The sequence below is a fragment of the Sminthopsis crassicaudata genome, chromosome 4 (assembly GCF_048593235.1).
Source record: "Sminthopsis crassicaudata isolate SCR6 chromosome 4, ASM4859323v1, whole genome shotgun sequence".
Lineage (NCBI taxonomy): Eukaryota > Metazoa > Chordata > Mammalia > Dasyuromorphia > Dasyuridae > Sminthopsis > Sminthopsis crassicaudata.
In genome coordinates, this window is record NC_133620.1 from 314,592,208 (window position 1) to 314,618,288 (window position 26,081).

The following is a 26,081-nucleotide window of genomic DNA, read 5'->3' on the forward strand; positions in this document are numbered from 1 at the left end:
AATCATCCCCAGGATAATACACTATGACCAAGTGGGATTTATACCAGGAATGCAGGGCTGGTTCAATATTAGGAAAACTATTAGCATAATCGACTATATTAATAACCAAATTAATAAAAACCATATGATCATCTCAATAGATGCAGAAAAAGCATTTGATAAAATCCAATATTCATTCCTACTAAAAACACTTGAGAGTATAGGAATAAATGGACTATTCCTTAAAATAATCAGGAGCATATATTTAAAACCGTCAGTAAACATCATATGTAATGGCGATAAACTAGAACCTTTCCCAGTAAGATCAGGAGTGAAACAAGGTTGCCCACTATCACCATTACTATTCAATATTGTACTAGAAACACTAGCCTTGGCAATAAGAGCTGAGAAAGAGATTAAAGGAGTTAGAGTAGGTAATGAGGAAACCAAACTATCACTCTTTGCAGATGATATGATGGTATATGTAGAGAACCCCAAAGACTCTGCTAAAAAGCTATTAGAAATAATTCATAACTTTAGCAAAGTTGCAGGATACAAAATAAATCCACATAAATCTTCAGCATTTTTATACATCACCAACAAAATGCAACAGCAAGAGATACAAAGAGAAATTCCATTCAAAATAACTGTCAATAGAATAAAATATTTGGGAATATATCTACCAAGGAAAAGTCAGGAATTATATGAGCAAAATTACAAAACACTTGCCACAAAAATAAAGTCAGATTTAAATAATTGGAAAGACATTAAGTGCTCTTGGATAGGCCCAGCAAATATAATCAGGATGACAATACTCCCCAAACTAATCTATTTATTTAGTGCTATACCAATCAGACTCCCAAGAAACTATTTTAAGGACCTAGAAAATATAACAAAAAAATTCATATGGAAGAACAAAAGGTTGAGAATTTCAAGGGAATTAATGAAAAAAAAAAATCAAAAGAAGGTGGCCTAGCTGTACCTGATCTAGAACTGTATTATAAAGCAGCAGTCACCAAAATCATTTGGTATTGGCTAAGAAATAGATTAGTTGATCAGTGGAATAGGTTAGGTTCACAGGGTAAGATAATAAATATAGCAATCTAGTGTTTGACAAACCCAAAGATCCCAACTTTTGGGATAAGAATTCATTATTTGACAAAAACTGCTGGGAAAACTGGAAATTAGTATGGCAGAAACTAGGCATGGATCCACATTTAACACCACATACTAAGATAAGATCAAAATGGGTCCAAGATTTAGGCATAAAGAATGAGATCATAAATAAATTAGAGGAACATAGGGTAGGTTACCTCTCAGACTTGTGGAGAAGGAAGGAATTTGTGACCAAAGGAGAACTAGAGATCATTATTGATCACAAAATAGAAATTTTTGTTTACATCAAATTAAAAAAACTTTTGTACAAACAAAACTAATGCAAACAAGATTAGAAGGGAAGTAACAAATTGGGAAAGCATTTTTACAGTTAAAGGTTCTGATAAAGGCCTCATCTCCATAATATACAGAGAATTGACTCCAATTTATAAAAAATCAAGCCATTCTCCAATTGATAAATGGTCAAAGGATATGAACAGACAATTTTCAGATGATGAAATTGAAACTATTTCCACTCATATGAAAGTGTTCCAAATCACTATTGATCAGAGAAATGCAAATTAAGACAACTCTGAGATATCACTACACACCTGTCAGATTGGCTAAGATGACAGGAACAAATAATGATGAATGTTGGAGGGGATGTGGGAAAACATTAGTGTCCACTAATGCATTTTTGGTGGAGTTGTGAAAGAATCCAACCATTCTGGAGAGCAATCTGGAATTATGCCCAAAAAGTTATCAAACTTTGATTCATCAGTGCTACTACTGGGCTTATATCTCAAGGAAATACTAAAGAAGGGAAAGGGATCTGTATGTGCCAAAATGATTGTGGCAGCTCTTTTTGTAGTGGTTAGAAACTGGAAGATGAATGGATGCCCATCAATTGGAGAATGGTTGGGTAAATTATGGTACATGAATGTTATGGAATATTATTGTTCTGTAAGAAATGACCAACAGGAGAAATACAGAGAGGCTTGGAGAGACTTACATCAACTGATGCTGAGTGAAATGAATAGAACTAGGAGATCATTATACACTTCAACAATGATACTGTATGAGGATGTATTCTGATGGAAGTGGATATCTTCAACATAGAGAAGAGCTAATCCAATTCCAACTGATCAATGATGGACAGAATCATCTACACCCAGAGAAGGAACACTGGGAAATGAGTGTAAACTGTGAGCATTTTTTGCTTTTCTTCCCAGATTATTTTTACCTTCCGAATCCAATTCTTCCTTTGCAACAACAACAACAAAAAAATTTGGTTCTGCACATATATATTGTATCTAGGATATACTATAACATATTTAATATGTATGGGAATCCTGCCATCCAGGGGAGGGGGTGGAGGGTAGGAGGGGAAAATTCGGAACAGAAGGGAGTACAAGGGATAATGCTGTAAAAAATTACCTATGCATATGTAATGTCAAAAATGTTATAATTATAAAAATAATTTTTTAAAAAAGTGTACATTGAGGCTTCTCATCATTATGGCTGTGTTTTCTTTTGTTTTTTCTTTTACTTCCTTTCCCTCTGTCCCCACAGGCTATTATATCTTTACCTGCAGGTGCTCTACCCAAGGGAATATAAACTTTGATCACAGAAACCTCACAAGGTATCTATAGGCAACCCCACTTGGTCATTGTTTGGGCTCTGGTTGGCTCAGAATAAATGTAAATAACCAATTGTTTCTGTTTTGTCCAGAAACCCTGAGGACCTTCCCCCTCCCAGAATGAAACACACATATACATAAAATACATATGGATATACACAGAGACAAATGCATACAAGTAAATAGGTAGATAGGTAGAATATACACACATATATTAAATGAGGTAAAAAGACCATTCTTTTCTTACCTAACCTCAATCACTAATTGGGTGTGGCCTAAATCAAACTGAGGCTTGTTAAATAAAGACTTGAAGCTTAAAAAGGCTGAGGTCGTTCACTACATCTAGGGCCATCTCCAGTCAAGATCTGTATCTTCCCACAGGACCTAGACTGGACCTAGACGGCTCTGGAGGGGAAAGCGAGGCCAGTCATCTTGCCCAGCACTCCCTCACTTAAATCCAATTCACTTGAATGTCATACATCTCCTCTCCAATGCCATGGTCCTCTTGGAGAACAAAGGACAGAGGAGGATTCTGGGAAGATGGCAGACTAAGTTGGTAAATTTCAAGCTCTCCAGATTTTCCCCACAAATAGAATAAATTTGCGCCTCAGGGCAAACATAGACAATGATAAATCAAGACAACTTGAGGTAGAACAAGGGTCTAACCAGATACAACTGAGAAGATCAGAAGAAAGATCTGGGCTGGGATTAACCCGTGTGAAGTACAAACACCTTTGGGTAGGCCCCAGACACAGCAATTAGGGAGCCCTGGCTGGGTGTGACTGGAGGCTCAGCAGGAACCACAAAAATTTTCACTTCCCGACAGCTTGAGGAGTTGGGCTCTGAGTCTGGGAAGACTGAAGGAACCTTGGCTGATTGGGAATGCCAGGCTCAGCTGTGATAGAACATGAGGGGAAAGTAGATATAGAAAAAAATTCACCAATCACCGCCTCAACGAAATCTTTTATGGAAAACACATAGGAATATTATTGCCAAATTTCAAAACTCTGAGATCAAAGAGAACATATTATAAGAAACAATAAAAAATAATTCAAATATGCTAGAACTACAAGTAGAATTGTATAGCAGCCACAATAAAAGACCATAGGTCCTGGAATCTTATCTACCAACAATCAAAAGAACTAGGCCTGTGTACAGAAACAAGAGGAAAGGGAGAAACTAAATCTAACAATATATATGAAACATTATTTGGAAGATTAAAAAATTTAAATCAGTACAGCAAAAGAAAGTAAAATATTAAACATTAATTCAATCTTTTATATTGTATTAACAAGTGAACTGAAGTAACTTGCCACAAAGAACATTAATCAAAGAAATATTTGATTTAGCACAGTGTAGCTGGGAAGACAATAAAGATATATAACATATAGATTTTTTACTTGGGGAAAACCATATTAAGTGTAAGCAAGAAAGAAAAAATTGTAAAGTGCTGTTTAATGTGCAGCAAACGTTAACAGAGACACCAATTGGTTTCTGATTCTTCAACAAATATCTATTAGGATTTTTGTAGCTAATGAGCCACAAGAAAAGCATTCCAGGTTGTAGAAATGTCTTTGTGAATTCTACATTTGAAAATAAATTGAAAACAAATATTCCTGTGAATTTAATAGCTCGTGATCTTATGAATATAGTAATTAGAAAATTAGGTTTGAACATTTAATTTATAGATTTTGAGGAAAAGCCTACATTTTGTAAGTTAGTACATTTTATTTACATTTTATAAGTTTATACATTTGGATATGAGTTTGTCCAAATAAAATGCTCAGTTATCTGAGTCCTGTTCTTCCCTTCTGACAATATAGAAAGATAGTACTTTTGTAGAAATTTATTGAGTAAATTAGTCATCAAAATAATTCTGAGAAAGTCCGATTCTTTTTGTACAGCAAAACAACTGTTTGGACATGTATACATATATTGTGTTTAACTTATACTTTAACATATTGAGCATGTATTGGTCAACCTGCCATCTGGGGTGGGGAGAAGGAGGGGGAAAATTAAAACAAAAGGTTTGGCAATTGTCAGTGTTGTAAAATTACCCATGCATATATCTGGTAAATAAAAACTATTTAAAAAAATATTTCTGAGATTTTATCCTCACCCAGCAAAGATGACTAAAGTCAAGAAATAGTCAATGTTGGAAGAACCAAAATGATTACAGAACTGATAAAACTTGAAAAGAGTAGCAAAACTTATTATGTGAAAGGTTGTACTTCCTTATGCATCCCAGCAAATATAATTTGTTTTAAAAAAAAAAAAAGCAACTCAAGTTTTGCATAAGAAGATAGCTAGAAATCTGTGGGCACTCAGAGAATGGTAATTATAGGAAGGAGATAGAAGAGCAGAAGTTATAAGCACTCTGACAAAATGAACAAAAAATTCAAAAGGGCTCTAACCATTGACAGCTTCTGTGTGGAGAGGGAGCAGACTTCAAATGCTGAGGAGACTAGGAACAGACTGTCCCCAGATGTATCCCCTGGGAGGGATATAAGCTGCTCCTCAATACAAAAGAACCTCATAGAGGAAATCAAAAAGGCTGTCACAAGAGAGCTGGAAGAGAAATGGGAAAAGGAAAGGGAAGCTTGGCAAGAGAGCCTGGAGAAGTCATCCCATGCATTCAAAGACAGAATGGATAAAGAAATCAAATCATTGAGAAACAAGATTAGTGAGCTGGAAAAGGTAAACAACTCCAAAGAAAACAGGATTAGTGAGCTGGAAAAGGTAAACAACTCCAAGGAAAACAGGATTAGAGAGCTGGAAAAAGAAATCAGCTCTCAAAAAAATAAAATGGATAAAATGGAAAAAAATTCCATAGAAGATAAAAACTCAATTGGACAATTACAAAGAGATATAAAAAAAGTGAGTGAAGAAAATACATCATTGAAAATTAGACTGGAACAAGTAGAAATGAATGACTCAAGGAGAAACCAAGAGGGAGTCAAGCAAAACCAGAGAAATGAAACAATTGAAAAGACTGTCAAGTACCTTACCAGAAAGACAACAGACCTGGAAAACAGATCCAGGAGAGACAATTTGAGAATAATCGGACTCCCTGAAAAATGGGAGGAAAAAAAGAGCTTGGACACCATTTTCGAGGAAATTATCAAAGAGAACTGCCCAGACGTTTTGGAAACAGAGGGTAAAATAGACATTGAGAAAATTCATCGATCACCTACTGAAAGGGACCCTAAAATCAAAACGCCAAGAAATATAGTGGCCAAGTTCAAGAACCATCAGACAAAGGAAAAGATATTGGAAGCTGCTAGAAAAAAACAATTCAGATATGGAGGATCCACAATAAGGATAACACAGGATCTAGCAGCATCCACATTAAAAGAACGCAGGGCCTGGAACATGATATTCCGAAAGGCTAAGGAACTTGGTATGCAGCCAAGAATAACTTACCCAGCAAGAATGAGCATCGTTTTCCAGGGAAGAAGATGGACATTTAACGAAATAAATGAATTCCATCTATTTTTGATGAAAAAACCAGACCTACATAAGAGGTTTGATCTTCAAATACAGAACTCAAGAGACTTCTAAAAAAAGGTAAAAAGAAATCTTGAGAACTATACTTCTGCCAAAAAATATGTAAAGAACATATGTACAATTTGTCTTAGAAACTAGAGGTGGAAAGGAGATTATATCATAAAAAAGTATAAAGTGGTGGTACTACATCTCATGAAGAGGCAAAGGTAACCTATTATATCTGAGAGAAAGAAAGGAGGGAGATGAACATAGCGTGTTTCAATAGACATATTCGATTTATGGTGAAACTTCTTCCACTTCATTGAAAAGTGAAAGGGAAGGAGTAAGCTAAGGGGAAGGGAATACAGTAATTTCGAGGAAAAGGGGTAAAATAAGGGGAGGATCTTTAAGGTGGGGGAGGGATCCTAAAAAGGGAGGGCTGTGAAAAGCAAGTGGTGTTCACCAGTTTAATACTGGATAGGAGGGTAAAAGGGAAGGAAAGGGGAAAAGCATAAGCAGGGGTTAATAGGATGGCAAGCAATATAGAATTAGTCCTTCTAACCATAAATGTGAATGGGGCAAACTGCCTCATAAAGAGGAAGCAGTTAGCAGACTGGATTAAAAGTCAGAATCCTACTATATGTTGTTTACAGGAAACACACCTGAAACAGGATGAGACATTCAAACTAAAAGTAAAAGGGTGGAGCAGAATCTATTATGCTTCAGGCAAAACCAAAAAAGCAGGAGTAGCCATCCTCATCTCAGATCGAGCAAAAACAAAAATTGATCTAATTAAAAGAGATAAGGAAGGGCATTATATCCTGCTAAAGGGAAGCATCAATAGTGAAGCAGTATCAATATTAAACATGTATGCACCAAGTGGTGCAGCATCTAAATTCTTAAAAGAGAAATTAAGAGAGCTGCAAGAGGAAATAGATAGCAAAACTATAATAGCGGGAGATCTCAACCTTGCTCTCTCAGAATTAGATAAATCAAACCACAAAATAAATAAGAAAGAAGTCAAAGAGGTAAATAGAATACTAGAAAAGTTTGATATGATAGATCTTTGGCGAAAGCTAAATGGAGACAGAAAGGAATATACTTTCTTCTCAGCAGTTCATGGAACCTATACAAAAATTGATCATATACTAGGGCATAAAAACCTCAAAATCAAATGCAGTAAGGCAGAAATAGTAAATGCATCCTTTTCAGACCATAATGCAATCAAAATAACATTCAATAAAAAGCCAGGGGAAAATAGACCAAAAAATAATTGGAAACTAAATAATCTTATACTAAAGAATGATTGGGTAAAACAGCAAATCATAGACATAATTAATAACTTCACCCAAGAGAATGACAATAATGAGACATCATACCAAAATGTGTGGGATACAGCCAAAGCAGTAATTAGGGGAAGTTTTATATCTCTACAGGCCTACTTGCATAAAATAGAGAAAGAGAGGGCCAACGAATTGGGTTTACAACTAAAATTGCTAGAAAAGGAACAAATTAAAAACCCTCAGACAAATACAAAACTTGAAATTCAAAAAATAAAAGGTGAGATTAATAAAATTGAAAGTAAAAAAACTATTGAATTAATTAATAAAACTAAGAGTTGGTTTTATGAAAAAACCAACAAAATAGACAAACCCTTAGTAAACCTGATTAAAAAAAGGAAAGAGAAAAAGCAAATTGATAGTCTTGAAAATGAAAAGGGTGAACTCACCACTAATGAAGAGGAAATTAGAACAATAGTTAGGAGCTACTTCGCTCAACTTTATGCTGATAAATTCGATAACTTAAATGAAATGGAAGAATACCTTCAAAAATATAGCTTGCCCAGATTAACAGAGGAAGAAGTAAGTAGTCTAAATAGTCCCATCTCAGAAAAAGAAATAGACCAAGCTATTAACCAACTTCCTAAGAAAAAGTCCCCAGGACCAGATGGATTTACAGGTGAATTCTACCAAACATTTAAAGAACAACTAACTCCAATGCTATGTAAACTATTTGAAAAAGTAGGGATTGAAGGAGTCCTACCAAATTCCTTCTATGACACAGACATGGTACTGATACCTAAACCAGGTAGATCGAAAACTGAGAAAGAAAACTATAGACCAATTTCCTTAATGAATATTGATGCTAAAATCTTAAATAAGATATTAGCAAATAGACTTCAGAAAATCATCCCCAGGATAATACACTATGACCAAGTGGGATTTATACCAGGAATGCAGGGCTGGTTTAATATTAGGAAAACTATTAGTATAATTGACCATATTAATAATCAAATTAATAAAAACCATATGATCATCTCAATAGATGCAGAAAAGGCATTTGATAAAATCCAACATCCATTCCTACTAAAAACGCTTGAGAGTATAGGAATAAATGGACTATTCCTTAAAATAATAAGGAGCATATATTTAAAACCTTCAGTAAACATCATATGTAATGGTGATAAACTAGAACCTTTCCCTGTAAGATCAGGAGTGAAACAAGGTTGCCCACTATCACCATTACTATTCAATATAGTACTAGAAACTCTAGCCTTGGCAATAAGAGCCGAGAAAGAGATCCAAGGAATTAGAGTAGGAAATGAAGAAATCAAATTGTCACTTTTCGCAGATGACATGATGGTATACTTAGAGAACCCCAAAGACTCTGCTAAAAAGCTATTAGAAATAATTCAGAATTTTAGCAAAGTCGCAGGATACAAAATAAATCCACATAAATCCTCAGGATTTTTATATATTACCAACACAATCCAACAGCAAGAGATACAAAGAGAAATTCCATTCAAAATAACAGTCGATAGTATCAAATATTTGGGTATATATCTACCAAAGGAGAGTCAGGAATTATATGAGCAAAATTACAAAACACTTGCCACAAAAATAAAGTCAGATTTAAATCATTGGAAAGACATTCAATGTTCTTGGATAGGCCGAGCGAATATAATTAAGATGACAATACTCCCCAAACTAATCTATTTATTTAGTGCTATACCAATCAGACTCCCAAGAAACTATCTTAATGACCTAGAAAAAATAACAACAAAATTCATATGGAAGAATAAAAGGTCGAGAATTGCAAGGGAACTAATGAAAAAAAAGTCAGAGGAAGGTGGTCTAAGTGTACCTGATTTAAAGCTATATTATAAAGCAACAGTCACCAAAACCATTTGGTATTGGCTAAGAAATAGACTAGTTGATCAGTGGCATAGGTTAGGTTCACAGGACAAGATAGTGAATAAAAATAGCAATCTAATCTTTGACAAACCCAAAGATCCCAAATTTTGGGATAAGAATTCATTATTTGACAAAAACTGCTGGGAAAACTGGAAATTAGTATGGCAGAAACTAGGCATGGACACACATTTAACACCACATACTAAGATTAGATCAAAATGGGTCCAAGATTTAGGCATAAAGAACGAAATCATAAATAAATTGGAGGAACATGGGATGGTTTACCTCTCAGACTTGTGGAGGAGGAAGGAGTTTGTGTCCAAGGGAGAACTAGAGACCATTATTGATCACAAAATAGAACATTTTGATTACACCAAATTAAAAAGTTTCTGCACAAACAAAACTAATGCAAACAAGATTAGAAGGGAAGTAACAAATTGGGAAAAAATTTTTACAGTTAAAGGTTCTGATAAAGGCCTCATCTCCAAAATATACAGAGAATTGACTTTAATATATAAGAAATCAAGCCATTCTCCAATTGATAAATGGTCAAAGGATATGAACAGACAATTTTCAGATGATGAAATTAAAACTATTTCCACTCATATGAAAGAGTGTTCCAAATCACTATTGATCAGAGAAATGCAAATTAAGACAACTCTGAGGTATCATTACACACCTGTCAGATTGGCTAAGATGACAGGAACAAATAACGATGAATGTTGGAGGGGCTGTGGGAAAACTGGGACACTGATGCATTGTTGGTGGAGTTGTGAAAGAATCCAACCATTCTGGAGAGCAATCTGGAATTATGCCAAAAAGTTATCAAAATGTGCATACCCTTTGACCCAGCCATACTACTACTGGGCTTATACCCCAAGGAACTACTAGAGAAGGGAAAGGGTCCTGTATGTGCCAAAATGTTTGTGGCAGCCCTTTTCATAGTGGCTAGAAGCTGGAAAATGAATGGATGTCCATCAATTGGAGAATGGTTGGGTAAACTATGGTATATGAATGTTATGGAATATTATTGTTCTATAAGAAATGACCAACAGGAGAAATACAGAGAGGCTTGGAGAGACTTACATCAACTGATGCTGAGTGAAACGAGCAGAACCAGAAGATCATTATACACTTCAACAATGATACTGTATGAGGATGTATGCTGATGGAAGTGGATTTCTTCAACATAGAGAAGAGCTAATCCAATTCCAATTGATTAATGATGGACAGAACCAGCTACATCCAGAAAAGGAACACTGAGAAATGAATGTAAACTGTTATTTTTACCTTCTGAATCCAATTCTTCCTGTGCAACAAAAAATTCGGTTCTACACACATATATTGTATCTAGAATATACTGTAATATATTTAACATATATAAGACTGCTTGCCATCTGGGGGAGGGGGTTGGGGGAGGAAGGGAAAAAAATCTGAACAGAAGTAAGTGCAAGGGATAATGTTGTAAAAAATTACCCATGCATATGTAATGTCAAAAAATGTTATAATTATAAAATAAAATAAAAAATTTAAAAAAAAAAAAAAAAAAAAAAAAAAAAAAAAAAAAAAAGAAGTTATAAGCAGCTTGAAGCTGATGCACGGAGCTGGATGCACGGAGGGAGCCTATACACTAATTCTGAAACTCATTAAAAGAAATGTTGGTCTGTATCCCAAAGAGATCATAAAAAAGGGAGAAAGACCTACATATGTAAAAATATTTATAGCAGCCCTTTTTGTGGTGCCCATCATTTGGGGAATGGCTGCACGAGTTATGGTATATGAATGTAATGGAATACTATTGTGCAATAAGAAATGATGAGCAGGCAAATTTATAGAAAGACCTGGAAAGACTGGTATAAACTGATGCAAAGTGAGATGCCCAGAACCAGGAAAACATTGTGCACAATATCAGCAACATTATGGGATGGTCGACTAAGAGTAACTCAGCTCTTCTCAGCAACACAATGATCCAAGACAAGTATAGAAGATTCACAAAAGAAAATGCTATCTACATCCAGATAAAAAAGTGATGGATCCAATGCATATTGAAGGATACTCTTTTTCATGTAGTTTTTTCCTTTTAATCTGTTTCTTCTTTCACAATTATGACTAATAGGAAAATGTGTTTTACATAATAGCACATATATAAAGTATATCAAATTGCCATTTTAGGAAGAGGAGAAGAGAAGAAGAAAGGGATTAAAATTTGGAATTCAAAATCTTGCAAAAATGAATATTTTACAATAGTCTTGACATGTGATTTGGATGGAATAAAATATTTTTCAAAAATACATAAATAAATAAAAATAAAGGAAATGTCATTCCCTCCAAAAAGAACTTCATTTGTCTTAGTAGATCTATATTATCCCAAAATGTGCATTATTATTATTATGTTTTGAATTCCATCAAATGCTAAATATTTCTATTTGGCCCTTTGCAGAAAGAATTTGCCAACTTGTAGAATAGATGATCTATAAGGATCCTTCCACCTCTAAATTATGCTTCTATGTTTTGTAGTATTACAAATATAAAAAGCAGCATGGTATTTTAATTTACAGCAGCTTTTCTACTATACAATTCCCTGCCCCAAACCCCCATTTAAACAATGGTAGAATTGAATTCTTGATTTAAAATGTCTGGCTGTTTGTTTAGTAGGTAGAATGCAAAAAGGTGTTATTTTTTTCTCATATTTTCTTCCAGATGTGAAAATCAGAAGTATAAGTGATTTAATCTGATAATTAATAATTAGCTAGATGAACTATGGAAAAAAAGAGAAAATGATGAGCTAGATAGGCTGGTGGACTTGGAATCAGGAAAATCTGGGTTTAAATTTCATCTGTCACTAAATGTATGACTCTAGACATGTCATTTAACTTGTCCTCAGGCAATGGAATTTCCACACTGAAAATTCTTTGGGAAAGTTATTGCAATCTCAGTTTCCCCATTTTGAAGATGAAGGAATTAGACTACAGAGGAATGAGCTTCCCCTACAATAATAGCCTGCCTGAGGTAAGGAGTGAAACTAAGATCCTACTAGGATATTCTCTACAATTTATCCTTTCCAGCTATGACATTCTGAGTCCCCTAGTTCTGTAATTATTCAATATTATAATTCTGAGACCCCCAAGAAACTATACCTTAACACAAGATTCAATGGAATTACAATCTTGGAATCCTTGACAAAATATAGTTGCCAGTCTTCTATCCAAATCTTCAATCTTGTTCACAAAATCAGCATAATCCTCATCAAAATTCTGTTGATTAAAAAAAATAAGCAAAAGGAAGCAATCAGCTACAAAGTGATAATTGCTAGTTACAGAATCTCATTTTAAGCAAACATATGAGTTAGAATTGGAGAATGTGTGTCTAAATTAGATGTGTTGGTTGTCATGGTAACAACCCATTATGAAGGCCTGATGTGGCATCATTAAGTAAGGGATAGGAAACTTTTCATGTCCCCTACATCTTTGGGGCATGTTTTATGAAAATAATTTTTTGTGTAGTAAAACCAAACTTAAAGTCTTGAGGTACTTAAGATGAATTGCTTACCGAGTCTTCAGGATCCAAGGGATCATATTTACATTCCGCAAAAACTTTTACCAGCTCAAAGACTTCCTCATAAATTTGTGTTACCAAATGTCCAAGGATGTTTCCTCTTACTCCTCCAAGCTCAATTTTCTCAAGCTTCAGGAACTCAATGGCTGTTTTATATAGTTCCTAATGGGGAACAATAATAAAACCAGTTGATTCACTGATATTATCAAATGCCACTGCAGCAGTGTTGGAAGGAAGGAAGGAAGGAAGGAAGGGAGGGAAGGAGGGAAGGAGGGAGGAAAGAATTTTTTTATTAAAACAAGGTTATATTATTATGGCTGTGCCATTGATAGGCTATGTAACCTCATAGAAATAATTTTTCCTCTCTGGGCCTCAGTTTTTCCATCTAAGAAATAAGACTAATCAGATGTTCTTAACCTGGGATCCTTGAACTCCCCCCCCCCCTCCCATATTAGTCATATTCTGGGAGGGAAAAACTAGAAAAAGAAAAAATTATTTTTCAATCTGCCCTCTTGAGTCCATTGGTTCTGGAGATGGATAGCAGTTTCATCATGCATTATTTGCATGAACTTATTTTTAAGAAATTTTTGATAACTGCACTTTAACTAGTTAAGAACCAGGATCAACTGTCCTACCTTCCAAACCAGCATAAATTATTGGTTGTATGTATGTGAAACAGATATAAAATATATTAGACATTTGCACTCACATAAGGAAGCAATCATGTAATTAGACTCGTGGATTGAAGAATGGCTAGTTTAAGGTACTGGCTGCCAGATTCAGGACTATAACCTATTTTCTCAATCTAGAAGCGCTCTGGAGCTGAAGAACCTATAGTTGACTATGGCATTAGAGGACCTGTATTCATATGGCAAATCCATTTCTTACTAGATAAATTCTCTCAAGGATTCAGTTTTACAAACCAGCTAAGCTGGCAAGAAAAAAATCTGTAAAAAACCAAACAGCCAACAAAAACTAGAAATATACTAAAGCTCGGAAGGGACTCCATAATAAAAACAAGACTTCAAAATTAAAGACTTGTCATTCATACATTTCCTTAGTAGAATGCTAGATTTGAATTCAGGAAGACATCCTCCTGAGTTCAAATCTAGCCTCTGATACTTACTTGGACCCTAGGCAAGTCACTTAATCCCATTTAGCCCCAATTACTCATCTATAAAATGAGCTGAAAAAGGAAATGTAAAACTACCCCCATATCTGTGCCAAGAAAACCTCAAATGGGGTCATGAAGAGTCAGATACATCTGAAATGACTGAACAACAAAATAATATCAAATTTGGCAATCCAATAGAACATAATCATTTGTTCTAAATTTTTAAAATTACTTGGGCTCAGAAACTTGCCTTGCATGTATTTCAAGGATGCTACACTTTTTGGAGGGTGTGAAGAATTAAGTTTTTAAAAAATTATTTAACATTCCTTTATTTTAAAATTTTGAGTTCTAGATTCTTTACCTCCTTCCCACCCACTCCTACCCACCAAAAAAGCAAATAATACAATATCACTTACAAGGCTGAAATCATACAAAACTTATTTCCATATTAGCCATGTCACCAAAAAAAAGCAAGAAATCCAGAAAATTATATTTCAATTTGCACTCATCAGTTCTCTATGGAAGTGGATAGCATTTCCTCTCCTTCCCCTCCCATCTCCTCTTTTTTAAAAAATTTACATTTTATTTTTCCTAATTATGTGTAAAAATAATTTTTAACATTCATTTTCTAAAATTTTGAGTATCAAGTTCTTTCCCTTCCTGTCCTCCTCCTCAAGAAGGAATGTAATTTGTGATATAGATTTTACATATTTCCATATTAGCTATGTTGTGAAAGAAAACAGAGATTTAAAAAAGTTTTTTTTTAAAGTATGCTTTGATCTACATTCAGACTCCATAAATTCTTTCTCTGAAGATAGTATTTTCCATCATAAATTTTTCAAAATTATTTTGGATCAATTTATTGCTGAGAATAGGTAAATCATTCCCAGTTGATAATCATATAATGTTGTTATTAATGTGTACAAAGTTCTTCTGGTCCTTCTTACTTCACTTTGCACCAGTTCATGTAAGTCTTTCCAAGATTTTCTGAAAGCATTCTGCTTGTCATTTATTATAGCACAATAAAATATTCCACCACAATCATATACCACAACTTGTTCATCTATTCCCAACTGATAAATAGCACTCCAATTTCCAATTCTTTTGACACTGCAAAAAAAAGCTGCTATAATTTTTTGGGGGGGTACAGATTTAGTATTAATATTGCTGGATCAAAGGAAATGCATAATTTTATTATACTTTGAAGATGGTTCCAAATCGTTCCCTAGAATATTTGAATCAATTCACTACTCCACCAGCAGTTCATTAGTGTACTTATTTTTCCCCCATCCCTTCCAACAGTTGTCATTTTTTAAGAGGTAAAAGGTGACACTTCAGAACTGTTTTAATTCATTTTAAAATAATGACTTAGAGCATTTAAAAAATATAGCTATAGTTAGTTTTGATTTCTTCTGAAAATTGCCTGTTTATATTCTTTGAGCATCTATTGGGAAATGGTTCTCATTTTTATAAATTTGATTCAGTTCCCTGTATTTTTGAGAAATGAAGCCTTTATCAGAAAAACTTGTGATGTATATATACAATGTGTATATATATATATACATATATATGTATATATATATATATATATATATATATATATATGTATAGATTCTGTTCTAGCCCTTTATTTTAATTCTATGTGTGACTTTCTGTTTCAAGTGTAGCTCTTTTGTGTAACATAATATTGGATTCTGGTTTCTAACCCATTATTCTGTCTGCTTCCATTTAATACTCCATATTAGCTCTTCCCATTCACAGTTGTGATTACTAACTGTAAGTTTCCCTCTCTCCTATTTTCTTTGGTAGCTGTTTTCATATTGTTGTTTTTTGAATTTATGTCTAGGACTTCCTTGCCCTAAGTTGCATTCTAAAGTTTTTTTTTAATGGTCAAATTGTTTTTTTTTTTTTTTAATTGGTTTTGTTTATTTTCCCAGAACATGTCTTTATTTTGAATTTTATGTTAAAGTTGGGCTCTGCTCACTTGGGAATGAGGAGGCACTGTCTTATGTTTTAGGCTTTTTCTTGTTATTTTCAGAGATAGTTCTGGGGATGAATTTTTGGTGCTTCCAAAGTGATGTGATAAAAGGTACAATTCCCCTGGTCTGTGCTCTGGTCTTTACCCAGAAAGGCCCTTACTTCCCTACAGCTGCAAGGCACTGTGACCAGGTCCCCTGTTTTCCTGCAGCCACAAGTATCAGTGCTTGATTTGGTCCTAGACACTAGAGCAATGTATGGATAATGAAGTTGCCAATCAGTACCAGTTGTACCTAGTGCCAGCAAATGGCCCTCTATTATCTCTTTCTGACAAGTTGTCTGACCCCTTTTTATCTCTGGACTCCTGAAGCTGCTTCTGCTACTGCCCTTACTGTTGCAGCTGCCTCCACCACTGATACCATTGCTGTGTTCCTGGTTTAAGCCCACCCAAAGTGTTACAGATCTTTCTCATGGATCTAAATTGTCTTAGGCTAGAAAAAAATGTCTTCCTCTGACTTTTTATTGGTTCTGACATCCCAAAATTTAATTTGAGGCATTATTTTAATGAGGTTTGGAAGGGAATTTTGTGAGAATTCAGTCAGGTTCCAGCCTGTACTCTACCATCTTGGCTCAGCCCAATTCTGCCTATAGGTTTTTAATGAATATAGTACTTTGGAGAATGCATTAACTATTTAGTCGCCCTTAGTAGGGGTAAGGAAGTATTGGTAAATATTTAACAACCAGCTTTTCACAAAAAAAAATACTCAAATACAGTTTTAAGTTTAATCTATACTATTAACATTTTTCTCCATCATGTTAAGTCTAAACAATAAAACATTAAATCAAACCCCAATTTTTAGTGTTTGACAATTTCCAAGCTGTAAATACTCACACTGAAAATTTAACAATGGGATCTCGAAGTGTACCCCTTGATAGAGGTAAGGAGAGAGAGAATACAAATACAGAAAAGCTAGAATGAAAAGAATTCCTTTTCATTACTTACAGAACCCATGACCAGTGAAATGGCAAATAAGTTACTTTTTCCAAACTACTCTCTCACCTTCTTCCCAAAAGGAATAATGTAACAGATGTAGAATAATTGTAGCTAAACCAAGAAAAATAAGAGAAAGCTCTGAGAAAGCAAAATTCCTATTACATAACACCAAACAACTCCATTCCTAAAAATGTTCACTCAATATTTCTTCCTCACTAGTCTTAAAGCCTTAACATGACGAGAGCTCAAGCTAATTGACAATTTTTTAAAAAGGGATCACTATTAGGACTCTTGTTGCTGCAGATTCTCTTCCACAAAAACTTCCAGCTGCTCCTAGCTCTACAACAAATGGCAGATGATGTCTCTGCTTGGCCATGAGAAAAAGAAAAGATGCAAAAAAAAAAAAAAATCCTGCTTGTAGACTACTGAGATCTGCCTTTCCGCACACACAGCCATTATCACCCCTACCCTGAAAAAAATCAGAAGCTAATTCAGGACATTCAAGAGAAGGAAGAAGGGAAAAGAGAGAGGAATCAGAGTGAAAGTAGTGATACAGGCACACACCACAAAATAATTAAAGGGTGCTAAAAACAACTTGGAGCAATGCTAGATTCTACCACCCTGACCCCTCCAAAAATGTGTTAAATCCCATACTTAGATCAGCAAACCATCTTCCTGCAATATGAAGCTCATAGTATAACAAATTTAGAACTGAAGGGACCTTAGACGCTAATCTATTTTGCAGATGAGAAAACTGAGAAATTAAGTGACTTGTTCAGGGTCACACATAGCTAGAAAGAGTCAGAGAGTGAATTTGAATTCAGGTCTTTCCAACTCCAAGCTTAGCACTTTATGCCAATGGTTCCGATGTGGGACCTACAGATCTCCAAGGGGTTCTTAACTGTAATCTCAGAGATTTAAACTAAAAATCTTTCATGGGTCCTTAAGCAGTAAATAATTGCCCAATTATTTTATACATGCACAATTTTGTGCATGTTTGAAGCATTGTAAGTTTGTTTCTGCATTGATTCAAAACCATCATGATCATGTTCTCAATGATTGTGTTGTAATCCAACTAATTCTAAGTGTTTTTTGCAGCTTCACAATTTTGGCAAATTGTTTGCAAACCATCACAAGGATTCAATGAATTCAACCTCACCTCCCAATAAATAGTAAGGTTCAATCACATACTCTCATTTGCAACAACTCTTATAAAATTTTCCTATCATATTCTACATGAGTGAGCATTTTCACTTTATTTTTGTTTTAAAATTGTAATATAGAAATAAACTCATTATGGAAACAGATTTAAGATTGTATCTGGTGTTGAGCTAAATATTAAAAACCTTTGTTCAAATTTTTAAAAGTTTAACATCCAAATTAAGTATACAAATGATTATTGTATTTTGCTAAACATCTTCTAGGTTGTAATTTATTTCATTAAGATACTATTTGTATTCAACAAAATTTGTAAAATAAGGAAATTTAATATGAAATCTCAGAGGCAATAGCATGCTATCATACTAGATCATTTCTTTTATTCCTTACAAATGGCCCTCTATAACATATTACAATTATTTTATAAAAGAGCTTTACATATTTACATTTAACTTATAACATTTTATTCTATCTACAAATATACACAATTTTATATTATTCATAATAAATATAGCACATATACATAATTTTAATTTGGAATTTGAAGGATAAAAGTTATTATTGCATTTATTGTAAGCACTTATGAGTAAATCTAGAAGAATGTTATGAACAGTATATGAAATTATCATGGTAATTTATGGCATTTTTTAAAATTGAAAAGCTTTCAAAAACAAAAAAGTCACTGGGAATCACTGTATTATGCCATATATTCCAATCTTGGGATTCTATCCACCATAAATAAGGAAAGTAAATAATGGAAAGTATAAAATCAGAGATTTTAAGAGCAAAGAACTCAATGAAAACCCAAGTAAATGAACACTGATTTAATCTTCAAATATAAAGTTCTCTTAACAAATATAATAAGACAAAGGAAAGTGAACAATACCTGATAAAATGAGTAATTTTATAGATTTTACCCAAAAAAGTATGAAACAATTATAAGAAATGTCATAAAGGGACATAAATGACATAAATGTCATAAAGCTAAATGAAATCCCCAAAAAAGAAATTAGGACTATATGCCTAGGATAAAGACATTTTAACAAAGAAGATTAAAACTCATCTATCAAATTACAAAAAGAATCTATTATAATCTATCAGATCTATTATAATGAATATCTCTTAATAACTAAAACATACAGCAAAAGATTTGAAATCTAAAAACAGTGAAGTAGAGGAAAATCTAGCAGAAGAGAAACAAAAGACAAAATGGTGGCAGAGAATTTTTCTTTGATGTATGAACTTCTATTGGAATTTAGAATGAGCTTCTACTTCAGTATAAATCACATCTCTACTCTTTGATTTGGTTTTCTTCATGTGCAAGGCAAGGCAGAAGAGTCTGCTCTCCAGGGTGTCCCACCACTACTATCTTAGAATCTAAGACTTATAACAGACTAGCATAATAGAAAATTTTGGTCCTGTCTCCTAAAACATAAGAAATTTTTCCTAAGGCCTGGGGCAGAATATGGATCTTGTGTGATTTTATATATATGTTTTCTATGTCTATTCTATGTAGGGAATGATTCATATTCAGAAGCCTGCTTTCAGCAGAGACTTTCCTTCTCTATGTATGAGCTTACCAATGTCATGACATCCATGAAATAATTTTTTTTGTAACTTATATCTAAATTATAAACTCTTCCTCTCCTCCATATATCCCTGGTTTGATTTGGTAGCCAGGATAGTGTAATGCCAAAGAAACTGAGGCAAGACAGAGATTGGTTTTTAATTTTTTAATGTGGAGAGTTTAGAATCATTCTGCATGGAGGAACTGAGGCAGGAAATTATATAGGATTTTAAGTAATTAGCATTTATAAACAGGATTTAGAAGCCAAGAAGGCAATTAGTCTAACATTTTACAGCTCTTGTCTTTACTCCAGAGCGAGTAGAGAGAGAGGAGTTAACCTAGTATTTACAGCTTTGGATTGTGGCTCAGTTACTGTCAGACAAGGGAGGACCACCATTCTTGGATAGATAAGGGCTTTTAACAAGGGCATAGGCAAGAAGCAAAATAACATAATTGTACTCCAGGGTAATTTTGAACAAAGATGGAGTCAGTGTTGGATACCTGGATATTGTTTTTCATTTCTATCCTTCATTGTATCACAATGGTTTGTGAAATGGAGTTGGAGCCACAAGATTTTTCCTGACTTAATTCTCCTAGTCCTAATGGTAAGGAAGGGGAGGGGGTGGTATGTGTGTCCCTAATAATTTTATTCAGAGTGTGTGGAAAGGTGAAGAACTTACAGATTAAGCACATATTGATCAGAGACTGTTAACTAAAGTAGATCAGGCTTATAGGCCCCTGTCATGTGATTTTAGATAAGGCCTGGACTTCATTCCATTGTCCAAAGAAGAGGTGGCCGAAGAAGCTGTATATCACCTTCTTTACTGCATTCCACTGACCAAATCAGGGAATAAAAGTTTATGTGACCAATCACAACCTATGAGGGGTGGGATTTTGGAGGTTCTTTGTCTGAAATGTATAAAAGCTGTGAACATTTTCAAGGGAGTGGCTCTCTCCTGCTATGAATTTGGCTCACAGACTAGGATGGGGTCTGCTTCTTGAGATTCTAATAAATAATTCTGCTTTCTATGAGTGATCTCTGAGTAGTCAATTTGGGTAGGTCTTTTTGTCCCAAACAAGGGCACAACAATAGAGAGTCTAAATGACAGAGATATCAGAAGAAAACACTGGCCATTTCCTTCCCTTCTTTTCCTCTTTCTGGTATCAGTTTTAAATTATGTCAGTATTTTTTTTAAATCTCTTTAAGCAAGAGGAAAAACTACTTAGTTGTTGGACTACAAATCTCTGAAGCATAGAATTCCCCCAGGTGTGATTTTTTAAAAAATTAGTAGAAACCTTTTTTTCCCTTTTGATATTCTATTTCTGTTCTTAGTCTGGCTTACTAAAGTCCTATTCTGTTTGTTCTATCCCAGTAAGAGATTGTCCCTTTAAGGACAAACCTGTTATCATTTCCATTAACTACTGTGGAAGAGTTGTCTATTTATGTATGTCTTGTCCTCAGAGTATGTGGGTGTTTCTTTTAGGTTGGAGTTGTAATTGATGTTAAATGACTCTTCATGACCAAGTGAACCATGGTATCCATGGGGTTTTCTTGGCAAGTATACTAGTTTGCCATTTTCTTTTCTAGTGGATTAAAGCAAACAAAGGTTAAATGAATTAAGTGCTCAGAGTCACATGGCTAGTGTGATAAATGCTGAAAAGTTGAGTTTCTACAACATTGCAAGCTTCGAAGTAGTATGGGATAGTGGGGACCACTGACCAAGAGGTTTTCAGAATATAAGAGGTTAAAGAAGGTTAAGATTCCACAGAACAATGAAATAATCAATAGAAGTCTTAAGCAAACAAGGAATTGGAGATCCACTAAGGCAAAGGTGGATTCAGCCACTTAGAAGAGTCTTGTGATTTGAGAAAATAATACACTTAATAGCCCATTCTGCCCAAACTAATGAGGTCAGTGACTAGACCAAATCACTACTGAACCTGCTTAATAGGCTAATTGAATATTAATCCATATACCCCATAGGGGGAGTTTTATGCCATTTTTGAATATAGGATGTTTGGTGAGGGAGGGGGAACATGTTTATACATATTTAGGGGAAACACATAATGGCTGCATCAGAAAGATTATAACCTGGAAGAAATGGGCCAATCCATTCTCCAAAGGAAGAGACTGTGCCCCACTTGCAAATATAAAGATTCTCCCACTTCTGTGCCTAAGAGGCTTCCCCAAAGAGGAGTGGGGCTTGCTTCTGACTAGAAACATGAAGATAATTCCTTAAGATTCTTCTTTAATACATTTTCCTCAATATTTGATTTTCAGTGTCGAATGTATTTCTAACACTAGTGTCTGAGGCCAAATTTGAACTCAGTCAATCTCTGTCTAGGTGGAGAAAGATTCCTAACTAGGGAAACAGTACGAGTGTGACAATTCAGAATTTTTCATTTAAAATAAACTTCCTGAAGTGGAGGAGGAGAAAAAGAAACCGATTTTGAAGCCATACATATAGCTCTCTTGCTTACAACAAGCTAATTATTGGAACAAGGGATTACATAGGCTTTCTAAAGAGAATGGCTTTATTGTTTGTCAATCAGGCTCCCCCCCCATAAACACACCCCACCCCCACTTACTTGTACCTGTTAGGTTTTCTGGTCACCACTAAGGGTTGTTTTTTTTCCCTTTTACCAATTCACCTAAGCCTTTGGAATTTATAAACATCAATTAATGTAGCAGTCATAAAGTTTAAGACTGAAAAATTTTTAGTAGGAAGGTATTTTAAGTTTCCTAAATATAGAGATTTTAAGCTTAATGGCAAGCAGTTGTTAATCTCTTTTCATTCTGAATTTGGCCACTCAGGGAGGGGAAAACAAGATTTTTATTTTTATTTTTTGTGGGGAATCCCCTTTGTCCATCTTTTTGAGATACTATGTATTGCCTTGAAAAATAAATAGGAAACAATATATATTTCATATGATAATGCTTGTTCCATGAGGTTAAAATAGTTTCAAAGCTCTCAGTTAAGGGAGCATAGGAACCACAGGAAACTCCCATAAATTAAGGCCACATCCTGAGACTACTAAATTAGAGGAAGCCAGCTAAATATTAATGTAAAGACTCTTCAGTTGTGGCAACTGCCAATGAATACCAGCAAATATTATGCTAATGAACTAACCCTAAGATAGTGTTAATAACTTTGAGATGAAGTAGATATGTTAATAAACTAAGCCTAACGTGACACCAAAGACCTACTAAAATGAAACTCCCCCTAAGGGTCCATGCTGCCTAAGTACTCCCAACTAGAATCCACACAATTCTCTATATTCCTCCCCTTACTTCCTAAGACCCTCTATTATCCCAGTCCCCAAGCTGTGTGCCTTAGTACTTGTAGACATGTAGGTATAAACTGAGAACACTAGAACTTAAGTTGTATGCTATTTAAAAATCACCCTATTCCTGAACAAGCTGTTCATTCTTGAACAAACTTACCCCCTTCTAGGATATTTTGCCCTTTTATCTAGGTCACAATAAATCAATGAATAATTCCACAAATTAATTAATAATTCATCCCAAAAATTACTAGAAAAAGTGTTTAGATAGGGGGCAGCTAGGTGGTGCAGTAAATAGAGCACTAGTCCTGAAGTCAGGAAGATTGAGTTCAAATCTGACCTCAGATACTTAACACTGCCAAGCTGGGCAAGTCACTTAATCCCAATTACTTCTGGTATCTTTCACAGGTTGGTGACATATTCTAGTTTGGGTTTTCTCATCTGTAAAATTGACATTAATGGTACTTGCCTTTGTCTTAGTAAATCTAAAAGCCTCATGTGTAAAAGGGATTTGATGTTGATAACTATTATTGTCAACAATTCATGGGTATCATTGATTGGGGACTAAATAAATAAACAGTTACATGGATGGAATAGAATATTATTGGGCAGGAAGAAATTATGATTCATAAATTCAGAAAAACTTGGGAAGAGATATATGGACTCAGAGAGATCATATACTCAATTACTACAATAAAGGAGGCCCAACTCTGAGTAATGTTAATTATTAGTCTTGTTTCTGGAAATCAAATAATGAAATATACTTTTTCATTTCAGCAACTGGTTAGAAGGGAAGGGAGTGCCTTAAAACAGAAAGTTCTATACAATGGCAAATACAATCACTCTCACAGACCATTTTTTACCTAACTTGTGGGGTTTTTAAAAATTATTTATTATAAGGGAAAGTTCAATTCCAGGATAAGTCAGTGAGGTAGGGGAATACCCAAAATGATTAGGACATAAAACCAAAATGGAACAAATTTTATTTTTTTAAAATCAGACTTAATGATTCTTCAATGTGGATAATTTCAGCCCTTCATTTTTCTTTTGTCTTTTGAAATCCTGCCTATAACCATTTCATTTCTCACTAATATCTATTTTAGAGAGTAATTAAGAAAGCAAAGGTGGGAAGAAAGTTGAAATCATCATTTTTGCTCTTTTCTACCAGATCTAATAAAAAGTTTTCTGGGGGGTTTTGTTGTTGTTTTAGTTTTGATTTTGGTAGTGGGGATAATGTTTTCTGTAGTTCCCAATGCCTAAGATGAGTTTCCTTTTTCTGGGTAAGAAACAAAGCTGTGCCAGAGATGGGAAAGAAATGATAAATGCTTCGAAGTAACTGTCAGTTAAATATCAAAGAGGCTTTGAGAAAATAAATTATCAGGCAAGTTTTGAATTAAGAGTGAGGGGATTTGGGAACCAAAAATTTGAAGATAGATGTGTGAAAAGGAATCAGGGTGGATCATGTCTTCAAATTCTAGTTCTCATACTAACAAGCTGTGTGACCTTAGGAAAATCACTTTACCTGTCTAGGCTTCATTGATCTCATCTATAAAATAAAGAGTAAGAATTGATGACTTTCTAAATTTTTAAGTTACAACAGCCCTAAAGATATGATCCTTAGGAACAGAATAGTAAAAGACCCCAAAGGTGCAGATAAGCCCAAATTGAAATCAATGGTCCTAAAGGAAAGCTTAGCTAGAATAACCCGAGTTTTGTTTTTACCTCTATTGTTTGGACTCTGTGGAAGAATGAGTTCATTCTGGCAAATGCAAGAGTAGATGGGAATTCCCATAGAACTGGCTCTTTGCCATTCTAAGAGAGAGAAGGAAAAATTGGTGTCATCTTCAAACACTGAAATCATGAATGATTGTAGAATCTTTGACATTACTGCTCTTCCAGCAAATACCTTAAAAAAACTGGACATGTTGGTACAGCAATAATCATAGGTCTGATAGATCTCCTGTAAAATATTCACTGAGCGTGAGATGCCAATCAACACTTCCTCTATTTCACCTTGTAATCCTTTCAACACTTCTTCAGGGCTCAAATAATTGCGTGTCTAGAAAAAAACAAAAAAAAACAAAAAACAAAAAACAAGATGTCAATATCCTTGCAAGCTATTTAGAATATTATCTTGTCATGTTTATCTATTCTTTTATTCTCCTCCTTCCTTGTTTATCTAGAGTGGCAATTTTTTTTCAATTCTACAGGCCAGCCCCTCAGATTATTTATTACTATTTGGGAGAGGCCCACAGCTTTCTGGAGAAAATTTCTAAGGTTGCTTTCTCTAGCAAATCAAAATGATTGGTTATATTTGAGTGTAAGCAATAAACTTATATAAGCTCTGATCCATTCTATCAAGTTAAGGTAGTTACTGCTAATTTTGAATAGACAGACCACTCCATCACATCCTATCACCAATCTCTAAAATGTATAGGTTGTGGCAAATGTGTATTGATAAGGCATTGGTATAACCTTTGAGTGGGGCATCTTCTCATAAACTGTTATGTCTTTCAGTAGTACTCTCTCTTTGATTACTAAATTTCTGGGATGAATGATTTGGATTTTTTAATAATACTCAAAGTTGATTAACCTTCAAGCCAAATTTGAGGCATTGGAAAATGTTTGGTTTCATTCCAAGGAAGAAAAAAAGGGAACCAAAATCCAGAATATAAAAAATAATATGAAAGAAAGAAAAGGGTAATTTAAATGTAGAAGCATTCAGTTTATAGGTTCAGTTTATAGTTGAATAATTTCTGTGGAATGAGTTGATTGTATCCCTAGTGATTCCAGGTCATTGAAGAGTTTCTTTAAAGTTGCCTCCACATTCAATTTGACTCAATAAACACGTATGTTTTTAGAGCCTACTACATACCAGTCATTATGCTCAGCACTAAAGATAAGAAAAATTTAAGGTCCCGGTTCTTAAAAGAATTTTCATTCTATTTGGGGTAATGTGGAGAGCAATACAAAGTAATTTGGGGGTGGGTGGGATGGCACAGGTCTGATGTGAAGGGTACTTTATTAACAATAGAAGG

At 34.4% G+C, this 26,081-nt stretch overlaps 1 protein-coding gene across 1 annotated transcript in view; it reads right to left on the bottom strand.

Annotated features, from left to right (window-relative positions):
- The window catches only part of DNAH17 (dynein axonemal heavy chain 17), a 288,979-nt gene that overhangs the window by 252,205 nt on the left and 10,693 nt on the right, over nt 1-26,081 (bottom strand). Inside the window, exons 8-11 of the mRNA XM_074260267.1 lie at nt 24,950-25,102; nt 24,766-24,855; nt 12,943-13,110; nt 12,531-12,647 (exon numbers count right to left, since the gene is read on the bottom strand). Coding sequence (XP_074116368.1) covers nt 12,531-12,647; nt 12,943-13,110; nt 24,766-24,855; nt 24,950-25,102 — 528 coding nt within the window. The remainder of the gene's footprint in view (nt 1-12,530; nt 12,648-12,942; nt 13,111-24,765; nt 24,856-24,949; nt 25,103-26,081) is intronic.